At 55.9% G+C, this 18,688-nt stretch overlaps 1 protein-coding gene and 1 long non-coding RNA gene across 4 annotated transcripts; one reads left to right on the top strand and one right to left on the bottom strand.

Moving 5' to 3' along the window:
• Nucleotides 1-12: 12 nt before the first annotated feature.
• Nucleotides 13-18,663, top strand: BCKDHA (branched chain keto acid dehydrogenase E1 subunit alpha). Its single transcript, XM_069550835.1, has 9 exons — nucleotides 13-156; nucleotides 9,016-9,201; nucleotides 9,307-9,393; nucleotides 12,795-12,903; nucleotides 14,843-15,004; nucleotides 16,397-16,603; nucleotides 16,702-16,843; nucleotides 17,055-17,226; nucleotides 18,134-18,663. The coding sequence occupies exons 1-9, from the start codon at nucleotides 49-51 to the stop codon at nucleotides 18,302-18,304; spliced, it is 1,344 nt and encodes a 447-aa protein (XP_069406936.1). The 5' UTR covers nucleotides 13-48; the 3' UTR covers nucleotides 18,305-18,663.
• Nucleotides 4,995-17,878, bottom strand: LOC138418895 (uncharacterized). Of its 3 annotated transcripts, XR_011248766.1 has the most exons (5): nucleotides 15,068-17,878; nucleotides 12,548-12,693; nucleotides 12,132-12,223; nucleotides 9,911-10,182; nucleotides 4,995-5,333 (listed from the first exon to the last, which is right to left on the bottom strand). It is a non-coding gene; the product is annotated as an uncharacterized lncRNA (long non-coding RNA). The 3 variants fall into 3 exon arrangements; XR_011248768.1 differs by lacking the exons at nucleotides 4,995-5,333; nucleotides 9,911-10,182 and adding an exon at nucleotides 11,080-11,530 and having other exon boundaries at nucleotides 15,068-16,860; XR_011248767.1 differs by lacking the exons at nucleotides 4,995-5,333; nucleotides 9,911-10,182 and adding an exon at nucleotides 11,080-11,530 and having other exon boundaries at nucleotides 13,330-15,145.
• Nucleotides 18,664-18,688: the final 25 nt, after the last annotated feature.

Below are 18,688 nucleotides of genomic sequence, written 5' to 3' on the forward strand. Positions count from 1 at the left end.
CGGTCTCGCCGCAGAGAGGGGCGGATCTCCGAGGGATGGTCAGCCAAGATGGCGGTGGCGGCTGCGGCGGCGAGGGTTTGGAGACCAAGTCGAGGCTTGGGACGGGCAGGCCTCCCGCTCCTGCGGCTGCTTGGGGCTCGTGGGCTGGCTAGATCTGTGAGTACCTGGGGCACCTGAAAGTTTTCTCGAAAGAGGTATAGGAATGTTTATGCAGTCTTCAGAGTGAGGGGGTTCCCTTAGGTCCCTGTAGGAAGTGAAGGAAGGGCTGTGAGAGAAAGGACGAGGGCTGGGAGAACCACTTGGACAGGACATGCAAGGGAATAACTTCCACTTCCTTAGGAGAAGAAAAGCCAGGCAGCTCCTTTGTGACCCTAAGGGAGGGAGAAAACTTGGAGAGAGCGAGGTAGTTACTTAATTGCCGCCCATCCCCAGGGGAGGCCGCTTGGAGAATACGGGAGAAGGGTGTGACCTCTCCCCTCAGGAGCTGGAGAAAATTGTGTTTGTAAGGGAAAGACTTTCTTCTCAATACGGTCTACTTTCAAGGAGGAGGAGAGAGACATCAGTTGCCCTTTCAGGAACTTTTATGGTGCCCCGTGTTTCTTTGCTCCAATTCTGATTTTTAAATAAACTGCGTTAAAAAAAAAATCTTTCTGGGACTTCCCTGGTGGTCCAGTGACTGAGACTCCGCGCTTCCAATGCAGGGGGCCTGGGTTTCATCCCTGATCAGGGAACTAGGTCCCACGTGCCGGCAGTTAAAGAGTTCGTATGCCGCAGCTAAAAATCCTGCATGCCATAACTAAGACCCAGTGCAGCCAAATAAATAAAGATAAAATACTTATAAAAAGTCGTGGAGCCTGTGCCTCCGGTATAGAACGGTAGCCAAGGACCTTGTTGGTTTTGGTCACTCTAAGGAGGAGGTGATCAGTGAATATTTGTTGAACTAATGAGGGGAGAGGTCCTGGCAGAGCACTTAGTCCATATTTCTTAGAAACAGTGGAGAAATGCCTTGTTTCTTGTCAAAAGGAGCAGACTCCTTTTAGATTGATGCTGCTAATGGCATGCTCGCACAGCAGAAATGTAGATGGGAACCACTATTTAGAGAGACAGAGGCAGGGGGCTTGAGAAAAGCTGTGAACTGAGATTTTGCATATAACAGAGTAGTGGTTAAGAAGATTGGCTCGTGCTAAATCATGTGAGGCGGTGTTCTGTAATCTGCCTTTTTCTAGCTCTGTAGCTTTGGGCAAGGGACTGCTCTTCTCTGGACCTGATTTTCCTCTCTGTAAAATGCTAACAATGGTCACCTCATAGAGTTGTTGTGAAAATTAAATATGTAAAGTGCTAAGAACTGGATCTGGCATATGATGAGGGCAATTGGAGTGTTAGCCACTGTTGAAAGTGAGGTTGGAGGGATGGGACAAAAACTCACCTCGGAAATGGGGGGAGAAGAAGGGAGGTGACCTGGGAAAGGCCTGGATTGGTGAAGGCCTTGGCGGGAATTCTGTCCAGACCTTGTGGGGTTGGGTCTGACCATCTGATCCCAAACCATTAGGAAAGGAAAATGGAATTTGGGGCGAAGCTCTTGCTAGAGGGAGAAATGGGAGGAGGATGGGCTGTGAATAATGTGTGGGAAGACCTAAGAAGGGAGTTACTTGAAGCAGGTAATTTCAAAAAGGTTACTGGAGCAAGAGGGAGGTGGGAGAGTCCCTGCCTTTGGGCTGGTCTCTGTGGGGGTTTGGTTTTGATTTGAGCAATCAGATCCTCCACAGCTCCATCCCTAGGGCCCATTGGTTGAGCCTGTGGAGTAAGGGTGAGCTTGACTGAGTGGGAGAAGGGAAAACGTCACTCACGGCTGATTAAATCTGCTTCATTTCTGGCTCCACTCCTTGCTACTCTTCCCTCCTGCCTTCCCCGCCCCCCCTTTTTTTTTTTTGAGTGAGATCTGTTGGTGGGGAGGGAAGCAGGGGGCAGTGGTCTTTCATTATTTAGTTGGCTGTACTGGGTCTTCCTAGTGTCATGAGGGAGCTAGTTCCCTGACTAGGGATCGAACCTGGGCCCCCTGCATTGGGAACGTGGAGTCTTAGCCACTGGACTACCAGGGAATTCTCCGTGTATTTTTAGAGTCCCTGTTTCGTCTTCTCCACTTTTAATTATCTCACTTGTTTTTAAGTGTTAAAAAAAAGAAAAGAGTAGGAGCATTTACTCAAAGATCTGGGACCTGGTGTGTCCAGTAGCAGCTTCCCTCGTGACTCAGATGGTAAAGAACCCTCCTGCCAATGCAGGAGACACAGGTTCGATCCCTGGTTCAGGCAGATCCCCTGGAGAAGGGAATGGCAACCCACTCCAGTATTCTTGTCTGGAGAATCCCATGGACAGAGGAGGCTGGCAGGCTGACTTTTTGTGATGATATCCACGTTGTTCAGTACAGTAGCCACTAACCACCCATGGCTCCTGGGCCCTTCAAATGTGGCTAGTGTGACAGAGCACTTGAAATTCTCATTTAACTTTAATGACTTTAAATAGCTAGAAGAGGTTGGTGGCTGCCATATTGGATGATGCAGTTTTAGGCAGTCAGGGTGGAGTCAGGAGATAGCATCTTAGAGGCAGGTTGGGAGGTTGTGCTTGTAGTGGACCGATTGGTTTGTTGGGGCAGGCTGTGTTGGGAGGAAGGCGTCATTCTCCACCCCCCACCCCCCCTCCCCTGCTCCTGCTTGCCTCTCCTTTCACTGCCCTTTACTCAGGCTGTGCCCCGTTGCCCTGGAGGCATTTGGCTGGTTCTGCCCTCAGTCCTGTTTCTAGCAGACGTTTTGTTGTTCAGGGAGAAGAGGAGGAGGGAACTTGATTGTCCCAGAGTCCTGAGTTGTTTTCTCAGCCACCACCCCAAGAAGCAGGTGTGATCTCGATCAAGTCATTTCACTTCTCTGAGCTTTAGCAGGTGGGGTGACTCAAGTGCCTCCTGCCCAGTTGGGAGTCAGGGAGCACCTCAAAGCTGGGTCTGTGTGAATTATCAATAATAGTGTTTCTTGGACCCTGCTGTTCAGGCAGTGTGTCTGGGGGCTCTAGAACTCCAGGGCTCTGGGCGGCATCTCCATGTGGTTGGTGCCCAGAGTATATTGCAGCATGAAACAGTAGTTCGTCGTCTCCCTCTTGGCGGTGTCTTAATGAAGCGCTTTCTCATTGACAGGGCCAACTCACACCATTGTTATATTTAACACTGCAAGGTACGGTACTGGTAGTTTTCTTCTGTTACAGGGGAGGAAACTGAGGCTCAGAGAGGTGAGGTCTGAACTTGGAGCTCTGGACTCCAGAACTGGCCGGAGGAGCAGGGGCAGGACTTCGGTTCAGGTCTTACCGCATCCTGCTTAGTCCAGACTGGGTGTGCATCAACAGCCTCTACCTGGGGCTGGTGGCAAGGTGGGGTGCCCTCCCCTCCCTGTACTTCAGCCCCACTGGCATTTTCCCTTCCCTTGGGTGAGCTCCCACCGCCTTGGTAGGGATATGGTCTTTCCAGTGTGGGCAGACAGGTCATTTCTTCAGAGAAGTTTTCCCACCCCGACCGCCAGTCTCAGTCCGTAGAACAGGGACAGTAGCAGTGCCTCCCTCAGAGAGAGGTGAGGGTTAAAGGAAACGGTTCTTAGGAAGCGCTTATGACACATACCTAGGGCTTTCCTGGTGGCTCAGCGGAAAAAAAATCCTCCTGCTGTGCAGGAGACTCGGGTTCAGTCCTTGGTTGGAGAAGATCCCCTGGAGAAGAAAATGGCAATATTCTTGCCTGGAAAATCCTATGGACAGAGGAGCCTGGCGGGCTACCATCCATGGGGCCGCAAAGAGTCAAACTCGACTTAGCAACTAAACCACTACCGCCACCCACACCATGCGCTCCATAAAGGCTCAAGAAATGGGAGCTGCTGGTTTTCTCCAGGGACAGTGACACTGGTGTGGTTCTGACTGATGCAAAGCAAGGATGCTTTACACCTTCAGTGCCTTGGGGAGCTTAGTGCTCCTAAACCTCCTGGGTCCTTGAGGCCAGAAAAAGCCTGACCTGTCTCCACCCTTCCCTGGCCTCCCCAGCCAGGCCCCCACCCCGCTCTGGCCCCAGGAAAGGGAGGCCACTAATGAGGGCGCTGACATTCCTCAGCTGGGAGTAGAGCCAGGGTTTAGCTCTCTTTGAGGGCAGTGTGCCTCAGATCCCAGAGAGTGCTGGCTGAGGTGACCTTAGCCATCAGAGGACCTCCTTCAGAGGACCGGGTTCCCTGGCCCCATCCACAGAGCCGTCCCAGGCTGGACCCCACCATCCTCTCCAGCTTCCCTGTAGTGGTCAGGTTGCCTGGCTTCATGTGCTGACATCACCGCTCCCGATCTCCTTGGATGGCAGACAAGTTGCCTAACCCCTCTGAGCCTCGGGGCCGCCTCTCTACAGCGATGTGGTCATGGTGCCCTCCTCGGGTTCGTCACACAGCAAGGGCCTGGTGTGGCCCAGACGCACATCTGTAACTGCTGTCATTAACGTGCTGCAGCCAGATGGTCTCCACGGTGCCAGGGTCTCTCCTCTGGCCTCAGCCTTTGCCCTTCCGGAGAACTGACATGTTCCCCCATCCCAGTTTTTGCCTGGCTCACCCCTGCTCGTCCTGCAAGCCTCAGCTTCCCTCTTCCTTTTCCCCCGAGGCTTTTCCTCTTACAAGTGATACAGATAGCAAAAGGCTTCCTTCTCCAGGTATAGCAGGTGCTTTTTACCCTCCCACCACCAACTGGTGTAGCAATTCTTCGTGGGTTCAGGGAGGCAGTCTCCTGCCCAATGTGATGTGACTGGAGAGCCAGGATTCAAGCACAGGCCGCTCAGCCCTCACCCTAACTGACCAAACCCTTCACAATCCTGCCTCCTCTGAGATCGCTCCTCCTGATTGTAACTCCTATGTTCAGTGTCCATCATCCATCTCTCCCCATCGTCTCCAACCCTCAGTTCAGGGCCTGACTTAGAGCAAATATTCATTGACGCCTTGTTTGACCGCAATAGCCATCAGGCACACTTGTTAGCTACCCATATTTGTCCAGCATTGGTTATATGCCAGGCGTGAGGTCCTTAATCTGCATACCAGCCTCCTTTACACATAAGGAAACGGAGGGAGCTGTAGTTCCACATCCCGGAAGCAGTGGTGGACTCGCAGTCCTTGTCCTTGACTACGGTGCTATGGCATCCACAAGTACTGCCCGTCAGTACTTGTGGGGCAGACCTGGCCTTCCAGAGCATGTCTTGTTCCTGTGCTGGGAGAGGGCATGGCTTCAAGGCTTTGTGTAAATCGTGCAGTTTCTGCAGGATTCCACCAGGACAAACCCACCTGCACCAAAAAGAAGGGAAAATGGGTGGAGAGGCATATATCCTCTGCACGTGATTCACCGCCGCGCCACCCCCCCCCCGCCCCGCCCCCACCCTGTGATGGAGCTGTTCCTGAGGGCCAGCACTGTGTGGAGCCCTCTGAAAGCTCGTGGAATCAGCACAGTACCCTTGGCATGGGTACCACCTTCATCTCTACAGGCCCCGGATGTGGGGGCACCGCCAAGGCCCAGCTCCAGGGACAGCGCCCTGCCGGTAGCCCTCCAGCCTCTGGAGGCAGATAGCCGTGCCCTGACCCTGGGGTTTGCTCTGAGCCCTGTGACTCTGTCCTCCTGGGCCCTGCTGACCCCTGCCCTCCTGTCCCGGAGCCCCTCCCCAGATGGAGTCTCCGCTGCACCTCAGTCTCGAGTGTCCAATGGGGCCTGGTCTGGAGTTACCATCTGGTCTGAGACACAGGCAGTCCTTCTCCCTAACTCCTGTTTTCCCCATCTTTCCAAGGTGCCAGTCAATTTTTCTCATTTCTCTTCCTAGCTTTTGGTTTTTTCCTCCCTTCTACCAGTTTTTGAGCATATAATAGTTCCCACACCTGTGCTGAACCCTCTGCATACCTTATCTGAGGTACTACTGGTAACCCTGCGCCACCTCTTCGCAGATGAAGAAATTCAGAGACACCGTGTTTTGCAGAGGGCTGTGCAGTGAGCTAAGAAATTGGAACCCAGGTTGGTCTGACTCCAAGCCAGTGAACATTCATGCACTGGGTCAGTAATTCCCTGTTGAAGTGTGTGCCCTGTAAACCCGCGTGGACATGCTCCCTGCCTCCGGAGCTCATGGTGTGTGTGGGGGAGACGACACCACCAGGTGGTTGGGAGGGCCCAGCCTGCGTGAGCACCCTGAAAGCAGGGGGGTGGTCTGCAAGAGCTGAGCAGCTGCCCTGCCATCGGAGCATAATTTCCTTTATTTCTTCACCACCACAAATGCAGAGAAAAGCACACTCGTTCACATTCCCGCACTGGCCTCTTTGCCTCAGTTAAAGGAGGGAGGGTGGGGAACCCATTTGCGCACCCTCGTGTGAGACCTAGCTCAGGATGAGCCCAGGTGGTGTGCTTCAGTTCCTCTGGGAGGTGAAGCCATGGTTAGCCAGCTGAGAGAGGACCCTGGGGACCTGTGGGAAGTGGGGAACCTGGGCTTGGGGGTCTGGCTGTCAGCCCTGCCCAGGTTTGAAGCCCAGTCTCGACTTATCTGTCTGGTTTAGCTCTGGGGCCTGGTGCAGGAATTGATACAGCCACCCTAAGCCTCGGCTTCCTCGTCTGAAGGGCGAGAGTAAGTGCTCCCTGCCTCCCAGACGTGCTCTGAGCAGTGAGGGCTGTATCTTGGGACGTCAGCCTGGCACCCTGCTTGGGCTTAATAAAGAGGCTCTGTTGTGACACTGAGGTGGTTCAAGGCTAACTGGAGAGCTGAGAAATGGGATCAGTTCTCCTGGTGCGCATGTGGCCTTCTCCTGGGCTTTCCCAGGCCGCCTCTGAGCCGGGGGCTGCAGTGTTTCCCACAGGACTCCTCCCGCGTTCCACAGATACATGCCACTCCTCACGTTCTGCCTTCTGCCTGTTCTGCCGTGCATGCATGCTAAGTCGCTTCAGTCATGTCCGACTCTTTGGGACCCCATGGACTATGTAACCAGCTAGGCTCCTCTGTCCATGGGATTCTCCAGGCAAGAATCAGTTCAGTTCAGTTGCTCGGTCGTGTTCGACTCTTTGCGACCCCATGGACTGCAGCACACCAGGCCTCCCTGTCCATCACCAATTCCTGGAGCTTGCTCAAACTCATGTTCATTGAATCAGTGATGCCATCCAACTGTATTATCCTCTGTCGTCCCCTTCTGCCTTCAGTCTTTGCCAACATCAAAGTATTGGAGCTTCAGCTTCAATATCAGTCCCTTCAATGAATAGTCAGGACTGATTTCCTTTAGGATGGACTGGTTGGATCTCCTTGGAGTCCAAGGGACTCAAGAATCTTCTCCAACACCATGGTTCAGAAGCATCAGTTCTTCAGTGCTCAGCATTCTTCACAGTCAAACTCGCATCCATACATGACTACTGGAAAAACCATAGCTTTGACTAGACAGACCTTTGTTGGCAAAGTAATGTCTCTGCTATTAATATGCTGTCCAGCTTGGTCATAGTGTTTCTTCCAAGGAGCAAGTGTCTTTTAATTTCATGGCTGCAGTCACCATCTGCAGTGATTTTGGAGCCCAAGAAAATAAAGTCTCTAACTGTTTCCGTTGTTTCCCCATTTATTTGCCATGAAGTGGTGGGACCGGATGCCATGATCTTCGTTGTTTGAACGTTGAGTTTTAAGCCAGCTTTTTCAGTCTCCTCTTTCATCAAGAGGGTGCTCAGTTTCACTTTGCTTTCTGCTGTAAAGGTGGTGTCATCTGCATATCTGAGGCAGAATACAGGCAAGGATACTGGAGTGGATTGCCATGCCATTCTCCAGGGGATCTCCCCAACCCAGGGATCAAACCCACGTCTCTTACATCTCCCATATCGTCAGGCGGGTTCTTTATCACTAGAGCCACCTGGGAAGCCCGCGTGTTCTGTTACCCCAGCCTCGAATGCTCCTTCCCTGACTCCTGGATATCCTTCAGGTCCCAGCTCTCACATCACTTCCTCAGGGGAACTGTCCCCTCTTTCCGCTCTGCTCTTACCCCACAGCTTCTCCTGGAAGAACACACATCACCCTTGGCCCCCAGGGTTACTTGCTGGGGATCTGTCTTCCCTGCTGTGTGGCAGGGGCAGGTGTCTTGCCTCTCTTAGGTCCCCACAGACCAGCACAGGCTGTGGAACGAAGCAGGTGCTCAAATGTTTGTTGAATGAGTCAGTCTGGGCTCCTGGAGGGGGTTAGGACTGGAGAGGACAGCGAAGCATGTGGAGCTCTTTGCCAGGAGATGGGGGAGGAGGCCTTCTAGTGCAGATGAGAGCAGAGATGTGGAAACGAGGATCAGCATTACTTTGCACCTTCGTGATAGGTATAAATATTCTGCTCACCGTTTTATATGTGTGCTTTTGTCTAAGCCTCCCTGTGTTTCCATGAGGTGTTCCCCATGTTACAGATGAGAAAGGGGAGACTTGAGGAGGGAGACGCTCATTCCCATGGTCACAGCAAGGGATTTGAGCCTAGGCAGGCTGACTTTTAAGGGCTCCCAGACGTAAACTCTAAGCTGAGAGACTGGCTTAGAGCGGTCTCCTTGTGGGTAGAGGGGTCGGTGAAGAGCACATCTGGGTGTGTGTTTGTGGGGGTCACCATGGGAGATGAGAAGAGGGGCTAGCTTCGGTCAGCCTTGAGAGTCCTTGAATGCCGGGAGAGGAATTTGGGCCTCTTAGAGCTACCAGTTCCTGAGCCACCTGCCACTTTATTAGATCATTTAAGCTTTACAACAACGTTGTGTGATAGATGCTATGATTTTCACCCCAGTTTTACAGCTGAGGAGCCAAGACTCAGGGTGGTTATAGGAACCTGCCTGAGGTCACACACTGGGAAGGTGATGGAGCAGGAAATGAGACCTTGTGTGTCGGGCCCCAGAGTCCACTGCGGCCTGGCGGCTGCATCACCAGCAACACTGCCTGTCAGCACAGGGAACTTCTCTGCTGCTCCTGACCTGGGTGTTCCGCTCCACACTCTCTCCCCAGCATACCCACAGGTGGCAGCAACAGCGGCACTTTTCGTCCCTGGATGACAAGCCGCAGTTCCCAGGGGCCTCAGCGGAGTTCATAGACAAGCTCGAGTTCATTCAGCCCAATGTCATCTCTGGGATCCCCATCTACCGGGTCATGGACCGGCAGGGCCAGATCATCAACCCCAGTGAGGATCCCCACGTAAGAGGCCACCTCCCTTGACCTCGTGCCTCCCACGCCCAAGCCCCTTGCCCATCTCCTCTCTGGCCCCAGATGGCCCATGTCTGTCTGTGCCTCTGTCTGCAGCTGCCCCAGGAGAAGGTGCTCAAATTCTACAAGAGCATGACCTTGCTCAACACCATGGACCGCATCCTCTATGAGTCCCAGAGGCAGGTGCGTGGGGATGGGCTGGGGAGGGGGCCTGGGATTACCTGAGGTCCTGCCCACCCTACCTGTGTCTAGGCCTAAAGACAGCACCCGGAGAAGGGGGAGTGGAATGGAGATCCCTGAATTGTGGTCCTTAGACCTCCTGGGGTTCTCCTGGGGCTCTGGAGAAAGAAGATGAGGGGTGGTCCTGCCCCAGGGCAGAAGGTTGAACCGGATCACAGGAAGCCTGTTGTCTGCTGGGCTGGGGCTTAGCTGTGCTGGGGGCGGCAAGACAGGAGAAGACTGGATGGCCCTACGTCTCAGACACTCGCAGTCCTGAGAACAGGGCGGCCCTCGGCGCTTCCTGGAGTGCCTGTGTCCAGTGTGCTGTGGAGGGACACCCAGCAGTGTTAGCTTCAGCAGACAGAGACCGAGGCTCAGCAGTGTCAGCAGAGAGGAAGCTTGCTGACTCGAATAGCTGCAAGTCTACAAGGCCCTATTTCAGGCACAGCTGTACCCTGGGGCTCAAAAAATGTTATCAAACCTGTTTCTCTCCCCGAGTGTCTTCCACTCTGCTTTGCCTCGGCTTCCCTCATGCTCAAGCCGCAGTGGTCTCTGGAAGCTCCAGACTCACAAGGGGCCAGTGAGAGGGTTCGGGGTGCAGGCTCTGGAGCAGGACTGCAGTCAGAGTCCATTCTGTCACCCTCCAGCTTTGTGGTCGTGAGAAAGTTGCTCAGCCTCCCAGTGCTTCAGCTTGCTGGTCTCTAGCTACTTTATGGGGTTGCTGCGAGGGTTGATGGCCGTGCACATAATAGCCTGAGAAACAGTGAAATGCATTGGTCATGGATACCAGCCTCGCAGTTACTATCTCCTCTGCTTAGCAGTGGAAAGAGAGTGTCCCTAACATTCCAGCAGAAGACCCAGGGCTGATGCTGATTGGCCAGGCTTTGGTCACAGACAGATTCCTCTCTGAACCAACCCGTGAGATTGACAGGCCAGGCCGAGGCCGTGTACCCATGCCTGGGAACCATGGGCGCAGAGGCCTGGCGTCTGTCCTTCCTGGGCTGCAGAGACTTAAGAGCAGGGGCACGGGGTTCCTGTTAGAAAAGTGGGAGAATGCCGGCTGTCCCTCAGCTTCCACCACCGCTGCTGGGTCAGAAGTGGGGATGGGCTTGGGAATCTGCACTTGCATCAAGCCCCCAGGTGACCCCACTGTGGACTGAAGCCTGAGGCCCACCGAGGACAGTTCCAAGCAGATCATGCGGGCAGCCAGCTCACAGCAGCGCTGTGTGTGGGTTCGCCACCCTGCCCAGAAACTTCCCTTGGCTCCTGTCGTACACAAGATCAAGACCGGCCCTTCCTGTCTGCCCTGTCTCCCATTGTGGCGCTCAGCCATCTGCTCCCCTCTGCACAGCCTCAGGGCCAGGCCCCGCCCCCCATCCGCTCCTGTTCATGGGCTCTTCCTGCCCCTGGATTGACTGTGCACACGGGACCTTTGGAACCTGAGGACATGGACCCAAGTCACGACTGGGACTTTAGGCAGATGGTTTTTCTTGTCTTTGCCTCAGTTTCTTTAGTGTATTAAAGAAAAAAAGTAGAAATAACAAGAGAACACATCCCAGAAGGTGGGAGTGGGAGTTCCGTGAGACCCACACATCAGGTCACTTGTCCATTGGCCGACACTGGGGACCCTCAGTAAGATCAGCTTGGCCGTCAGGTTCCAGCCTTTATTAGCTTGGATGACACTCAGCTATAAGTAGCAGTCAGCCCTCCCTCAACACCCCCCAAATCCTGACAAAAATAAAAGCAATAGTTTAAACAGATTAGTAGTTTCCTTCTCTTGCATAAAAAATGTGGAAACAGGTGGTCAGGACTGATGCACCACAATGTCACTGGACAGCTAGCGCTGGCTTCTAGCCTCTAGGGCCCCTCAGGAACCCAGTGGCTGCTGGAGCCCTCCATCACGTCTCACCCCAGGCAGGAAGTGGAAGGTGGAAGGTCAGACACGGCACTGCCCAGGTATCTCCCCACGCCCACATTTATAGAACTTCTAGGTAGTCCCACCAAATAACACCACAGGTGTCACTGGTCACTCCCAGCTGCCAGGGACACTGAGAAAGTAGTCTGTTAGTCTGGGCAGTGGCTGCTGGTGGTGCAGGGAGACCTGTTAGTAAAGAGAAGAGGGATTGGACGCTGGATAGGCAGCCAGTGGCCTCTGCCACTAGCCCAGGTCCCGTTTCCTTGGGATTCCCCCCTCTCAGGCCTCTCCCCACGCCAACCTAGACAGCCCAGCCAAGCGCTCAGCATCCACCCACTCACTTGGCACTGCGCGGTCAATTAACTTTTAATTGGCCCTCCACTTGGAAGCAAGTAGTATTCATCGGTTCCCGGATTGTGACGGGAGGCTAGGCCTGGGCGCGGGGCGTCCTGCAGAGCCTGGCCTGAGTGTGTTACCGCTCATGCAGCCCTGCTTACCGCCCATCTCTGTGCCAGGCTCCCGGGTCTCCAGCCAGACTTCACCTCTCAGCCCCAGATCTACTTGGCTTCTCACCCTGGGTGTCCCTCACCAGTTTCAGCCTGTCCAGACTTGCTCCTCTTTCTCCCTTAGGCCGTTGGTCAGTGATGGGTGCCACCATCCACCCATTTACCCAAACGAGACCCACAGTGTTCTTGCTGTCACTTCCCCTCTCATTCTCTCTGTCCTTAGGTCTTTAATTAGAAATCCATTCTGCTCAGTACCACAGTCAGGAACCCAGACTTCTTACCTTTCTGCTTCATCATCTTGGGCAGCTTGACTTTCCTGTAATTGTTGCCTCATGTTCACAAGATGGCTGCCACAGGTCCAGGCTTCACAGCTCTGCAAAGTGGGGGAAATGGATGGCAGCGCTGCAGTGATCTTTTTTATCAAGAAAGCAAAAGCAGACTTCCACTTGTCTGGCTGGAACTGTGTCCGGTGGCCACTTCTGACTATAAGGGAGGCTGGGGACCTGCCTTTCCAGGCCCTGGGATTGAGGGATTCAGGAAGGGGGGCTCCCTTTGGGCACTGGTGTATCCAGCTAGCAGGTGCCTCCCTCTCTCCAACCTTGCCGCCCCCTGCCACACTTTACATCCCAGCCCTTCTGGCCTCCCGGCCTTTGTTGTGGGCTCTCTGGAAACCGCCACCATCCCCACGTTTGCTTACCTTAGGCCTTGCTCCATGATGCCTCTCCATGGTGGAGTGGGTACACCTTCAGCTTCCATCACCCTGGCTCTGACCAACCTGGCACTTCTTCCATGGAGGCAGGCATGCCAGTGTGGCCTGGCCCAGAGCCGGCCTTCAGGAAGCATCTGCAGAATCACAGAGTCAGCAGATAGTCAGCATTTGGATACTTGTCTGTCGTTGCCCAGCCTCACTGAACCCGGGCCCCCGGGCCCCCCTCTACCCCCAGGGCCGCATATCCTTCTACATGACCAACTATGGCGAAGAGGGGACGCACGTGGGCAGCGCGGCAGCCCTGGACGACACAGACCTAGTGTTTGGCCAGTACCGGGAGGCAGGTATGTCTGACCTTAGCTGGGCCATATGAAGTGGGGCCCTGCATCTGTGGTCTCCGTGGAGACAGGTCAGGCTCAGTCCTGCCTGCTCAGAAGGTGAGGCCTACATTAGTTACCAGTGTGCCCTTCTGTGAGCGGCATGATGCCAGGGAAGCCTCAGGGTGCTTCACCTCCGAGAGGCCTGGCAATATTGTAGTTAAGCGCCTGTGCCCCTAACCTTTCCATGCCCTGCTGGTTGTTAGATTGGGGCAAGTCACTTCGATTCTCTGAGCCTCATTTTTCTCATCTAGAAATAGAGATTACGATGGGGTGGTGACTCCTGCATGGTGGGGCTGCCGGGAGCCTACAGTGAGGGCAGGCTGGGCTGCGGGAGCCCTGTCTACATGTGCAGGGCTCTGCCAGCCTCTTTCCAGGTGCCAGGTCACTCACCCAGCAGAAGCAGATGGACGGTGTGTTCTAACCATTTCTAAGTGAACGGGGGAGAGGATGGAAGGGTCACAGACTAGGAATGAAGAAGACGGATGAGCGTTTAGGAGAGACTGGGGGGAGAGGGGAGCTGAAGTTGGGGCTTCCAGAGCAGTTGTTGGCATGAGGACCCAGCAGGGAGCCCCATCTGCCCCTTCCTCTTAGGTGCTTCATGATCCTGGGCAGGTTGCTTAACTGCACCTTGCCTCAGCCTCCTCATCTCATGTCCTCACCGTGTGGGATGGGGACCCCTCCCAAGACAGTTTCACCGGGCAGATGACATGAAGCCCTCAGCACAGGGCATACGGTGCGCAGTAAGCCCTCAAAGTTGGAGGCGATGCTGTGGCCAGGGCCTCGCACCCTGAACAGCTCTTCAGGGAGATGTGGCCTGGCCAGGGTGTCTGTCCAGAGCCTGGACCAGCTGGCATGGCCATCTTGTCTCAGACTGTCTCTTCTCTCAGCTGCACCAGACCTCCCACCCCCACACACTCCGGGAGAACAGACGCCCCATGATAATGACTCTGGTTCAGCATCATTAGATTTCCCCGGGCACTGGGCCACAAGCCAGGCCCTGCCAGGTTTGCCGAGTGCTTCCCGCTGTTTTTGCCGAGTGGTTCTCTCTGGGGAGGGCTCCAGGCAGGGCCTGGCATCACGGGCGCCAGCTGGGCACTGCACACGGGGGCCGTTAGGGCCCTGGCCACCTCTGCAGGAGTGAGCCATCCTGCCCGGGTCCTGGAACGCCCTGCGTCCTGGCAGCTGCAGGGGCACCTGTGCAGGGCAGGAGGAAAGGCTGACCCTGCTTGCCCATCCTGGCTGGGCAGCTGCTCGCCTGGCTGACTCGGTGTCTCCCGTCTCTGGAATGGGGAGAACAAGGGCACTGAGGATGGCGGCGCTCCCGGAACCTGTCTCCATTGCCCTGCCGGCCTCGCGCTGGAGGGGCTGCATGGGGCCCCCGCCAGCCCTGCCAGCCGGGTGGTGTGAAGCCCAGGTCAGAGAGGTGTGTGCTTGCGGCTTTTGATGATGAGGTGGGTGTCCACCAGGGATTTTACTGCTGAGAACAGGTTTGAATATTTCCTCCCTTAGTCCAGGAGTCATGAACATGGTCCATACATTTATTTGGTTCGTATGATTTTTTTTTTTTTTAAGTAAATGAATTAGAGGAACACTTAAAAATCAGGTAGCTTCTCAAAAGAAAAAAAACAGGCAAGCTGAATTTCTCCTTCTTTGAAAACTGAAACCATGTGGCCTTCCTGAGCAGAGGCCAGTTGGTCTGAACAGCAGCCTCCCTCCTGAGCCAGGCCTCTCTGCTCTGCGCACCATCCCTGTGAGCATCCGAACGTTCCTTCCCTGCTCTGCTCCGGCTCCCTGGCTGCACTGGCACAGGGGCGGGGCCTGGCGGCAGGCCAGGGGGTAGCCTTCAGGGGTTGGCCTGCCCCCATACCACTCACCAGAGTAACCCTGCCTCCTCCTGCTGCAGGTGTGCTCATGTACCGGGACTACCCCCTGGAGCTGTTCATGGCCCAGTGCTACGGCAACGTGAGCGACCTGGGCAAGGGGCGCCAGATGCCCGTCCACTACGGCTGCAGGGAGCGCCACTTCGTCACCATCTCCTCTCCACTGGCCACACAGATCCCCCAGGGTGAGAACGCGCGCCCAGGCCTGGCACACGCAGACTGACGACGTTCCCTCCTCGGAGCCTCACCTCTCCACCGGGGCCTCCTGGTGGGCGCAAGGACCCAGCGCTGGTCTGGGCTCTAGACTTAGAAGATCTCTCTTTCTGGGACCCTCGTGGGAGGGCTCTGGTGGCGCTCGGCAGGCACAGTCGCTCTCTGTTTCCCGTGCTTGTGCTCACCTCGTGTCTGCTCAGCAGCACAGCCAGCCGTGTGGAACTGAGTGTGTGCCAGGTTCCTCGCTAAAGGTCACTGGCAGGTCCCAAGAAGAGTTGGCTCTCATGTTGTGGACCAGGTGGCTCCAGAGCCCAGGTTCTCTACCCCAACCCTGGTCTTCCTCTGTCTTCGGAGTCTGACTCCCCCGAAGCAGACTCTAGAAGCGCACGATGCTTAGCGCAGCCGGTGTGACTTCTATTAAAGATGACCACTTGTGAAGCAGACCCGCTTGGGGCCAGGCCTGTGGCCACAGAGTGCAAAGACAAGGTCAGGCTGCTCCAGGGCAGACACTTGAGCTGATGTGTGCAGGGTTTAGCAGAGTCCCTGGCACGTTCGCCCCTAGTGAGTTTTAGATAAGAGCAGTTTATGTCTGAGGTGGGAGGTGGACAGGGCAGCTTTCTGCGTGGAGGTAGCATTTTCATTGATCTCCATCCCGTAGAATTTCCATAAGGTGGGATTGGGCCCTCACCTTCCGTTTGGGTGAGCAGTTTAGTCAGTCAGTTGGATATGTCTGGAGTCCATGCGCTGTGCTGGGCACCGTTCTAGGTGCAGTGAACAGAGGCAGTAAAACCCTGAGGCCTCTGGGTGCTGACCCTGGTGGGGGAGATGGACGGCATCTGGTGCAGATAACATGTGGAGCATGTCAGGCGTCATAAGGCCTACAGGGAAAACAGCCTGGGTGTGATACAGGCTCTTGATTTTTGAGCACGCTTGGACCCACAGAGGACCCCCACTGGGGGAGGAAGAGGAGCAAGTCCCCTGTCGGCCTGGCTCAGGGTTTAACCAGAGGGTAACAGCGTGGGTGGGAGGAGCAGGAGTCGGGGAGGCTGCTTAGGCACGCAGGGAAGAGGCAGGGCTGGGACCACCAGGGTGAGCTGAAGAAGAGGTCAAATGTTAACTCCCATTTTGGAGGTGGAGGGGTACAGGAATGACCGGACTCAAAGATGCTGAAGGTTTTGGCCTGAGTGGTTGGGAGGATGGAGCTGCCGTCAGCTGAGGGGAGAAGACCAGGTGGGGAGCTTCTTGGGGGCTCAGGTGTTTTCTTCCCCTCAGTGCCTGGCGACTGCCAGCCTGAGCCCCAGAGGCCCAGGTCGGGGAACAGGGGTGTGAGCGCAGGTGAGACGTGCATGTCTCTGCTCCTGCAGCGGTCGGGGCAGCCTACGCAGCCAAGCGGGCCAACGCCAACAGGGTGGTCATCTGTTACTTCGGAGAGGGGGCAGCCAGTGAGGGGGACGCCCACGCCGGCTTCAACTTCGCCGCCACCCTCGAGTGCCCCATCATCTTCTTCTGTCGGAACAACGGCTACGCCATCTCCACGCCCACCTCGGAGCAATACCGCGGGGACGGCATCGGTGAGGGCCCTGCTGGGCGCCCCTCCGCTCCCCTCGCCTCCCCTCCCGGCTCAGGTCTCGACTGAGCCCTGGGGCCTGGCCGGCCTCTGTCCCCACAGCGGCTCGAGGCCCCGGGTACGGCATCCTCTCCATCCGCGTGGATGGCAATGATGTGTTTGCCGTGTACAACGCCACCAAGGAGGCCCGGCGGCGGGCCGTGGCGGAGAACCAGCCCTTCCTCATTGAGGCCATGACCTACAGGTACCTGCTGGCTGCCCCCATCATCCCCCAAGCGCGACAGCCTGTCCCCGGCTTCTCCTCCACGTTGGCCACTGTCCCCACAGCACGACCCTGCTGCCCGCACCCGCTGGCCCCCATTCCATTCCCACTCCTCTGTTCCTAGTCTAGCCTTGCCCTCCTGACCCTTGCCTGTGGGGCCGTAGCCTGACCCAGGCCTCCCCTCCCCCTGTAGGATCGGGCACCACAGCACCAGTGATGACAGCTCGGCGTACCGCTCAGTGGACGAGGTCAACTACTGGGACAAGCAGGACCACCCCATCTCCCGGCTGCGGCATCACCTGCAGAGCCGCGGCTGGTGGGATGACGAGCAGGAGAAGGCCTGGAGGAAGCAGTCCCGCAAGAAGGTGAGGCAGGGCTTCCCCGCCCTGGCTGGAACCCACCCCAGGGGCCATGATGCTTCATAAGGAGCGCTGCAAGAATGGAGAGCCTGGGGGGGTGTTCGTTGTTTAGTCGCTCAGTCGCAACCGACTCTTTTGTGACCCCATGGACTGTAGCCCACCAGGCTCCTCTGTCCATGGGATTTCCCTCGCAGGAATACTGGCGTATTCCTTCTCCAGGGGATCTTCCCAATCCAGGAATTGAACCCACATCTCCTGTACTGGCAGGAGGATTCTTTTCCATTGAGCCACCGGGGAAGCCCAGCTGTGGGGCGTGGTGGGGAGTGCCATTGAACGGAGCCTTGGGGATAGCCGTGATGTCACGATGCCCAGACACGTGCATCTTGGCCGTGTCCCAGCAGATGTCTGGCCCCAGCTCTTTCCTCTCTGAAGAGGGATACGGGGTACCTGCCTCAGAAGCTTGTCTGAGGCCTTGCACTTACTCCAAATGCAGTGTAAGTGCCCACCAGAGTCTGTGCACTGCCCCCCTCAGCCCTGGTCATCAGATGCCTGGGACATTGCAGCCCAGTGGGCAGGGTGGACCCTGGTGTTGGGCAGCATGCACTTCCTGACTCTGACATCATGGACATGTCCTTCTCTCTGCCTCACTTTCCTCTCCCAAGTTGCCTGCTTCTTAAGGGTGCTGAGAGGCCAAAATGATTCTGTGCTCTTAGTACAGTACAGCCTGGTTCCACTAAGGATGGAGAAGCTGGGGTTGGTGGTGTTAACTGTCACCACTGTTAGGGTGATTATTTCCATCGTCTGCGTGGGAACTTGAGGCTCAGGGGGCTTAACCCCTCACCGAGGTCCCTGAGGAGGAGGTAGGTTCCTGGGTGAGGGATGGGCTGCCTGCCCATCACCCCTTGTCTCCCAGGTAATGGAGGCCTTTGAGCAGGCTGAGCGGAAGCTGAAGCCCAACCCCAACTTGATCTTCTCGGACGTGTATCAGGAGATGCCTGCCCAGCTCCGCAAGCAGCAGGAGTCTCTGGCACGTCACCTCCAGACCTACGGCGAACACTACCCACTGGACCACTTTGAGAAGTGAGGCCCCACAGCCCCTGGGGTCGTGCCTCAACTACCCCAAGAGGCAGCCCCAGTTTGAGGGGCAGACGGGATTGGCAGGGTGCCAGCTTCCTCAGACAGGTGCCTCCCAACACACTCAGGAGCCAGGCAGTACTTGAGGCCTGTTCCGCTAGGCTGTTACACTGGGCGGGGTCCTTGGTCAGCCCCTTCTCCACCCTGAGTTACACGGTCTTCTCCCAGGGGCTGGGCGAGGGCACCTCTGGGACTGGACACCCCTGAGGGCTGGGGCTAGATGTGGCAGGTCAGTCTGTGGAACCTGACTCAGAATGAGAGGCCAGCACGCAGTGAATAAACTGTGTCTCTGTGTTTGGCTCCCTGCCACATCTGGTTTCTGTTTCCTGAAGTG

Source organism: Ovis canadensis, chromosome 14 (assembly GCF_042477335.2).
Source record: "Ovis canadensis isolate MfBH-ARS-UI-01 breed Bighorn chromosome 14, ARS-UI_OviCan_v2, whole genome shotgun sequence".
NCBI lineage: Eukaryota > Metazoa > Chordata > Mammalia > Artiodactyla > Bovidae > Ovis > Ovis canadensis.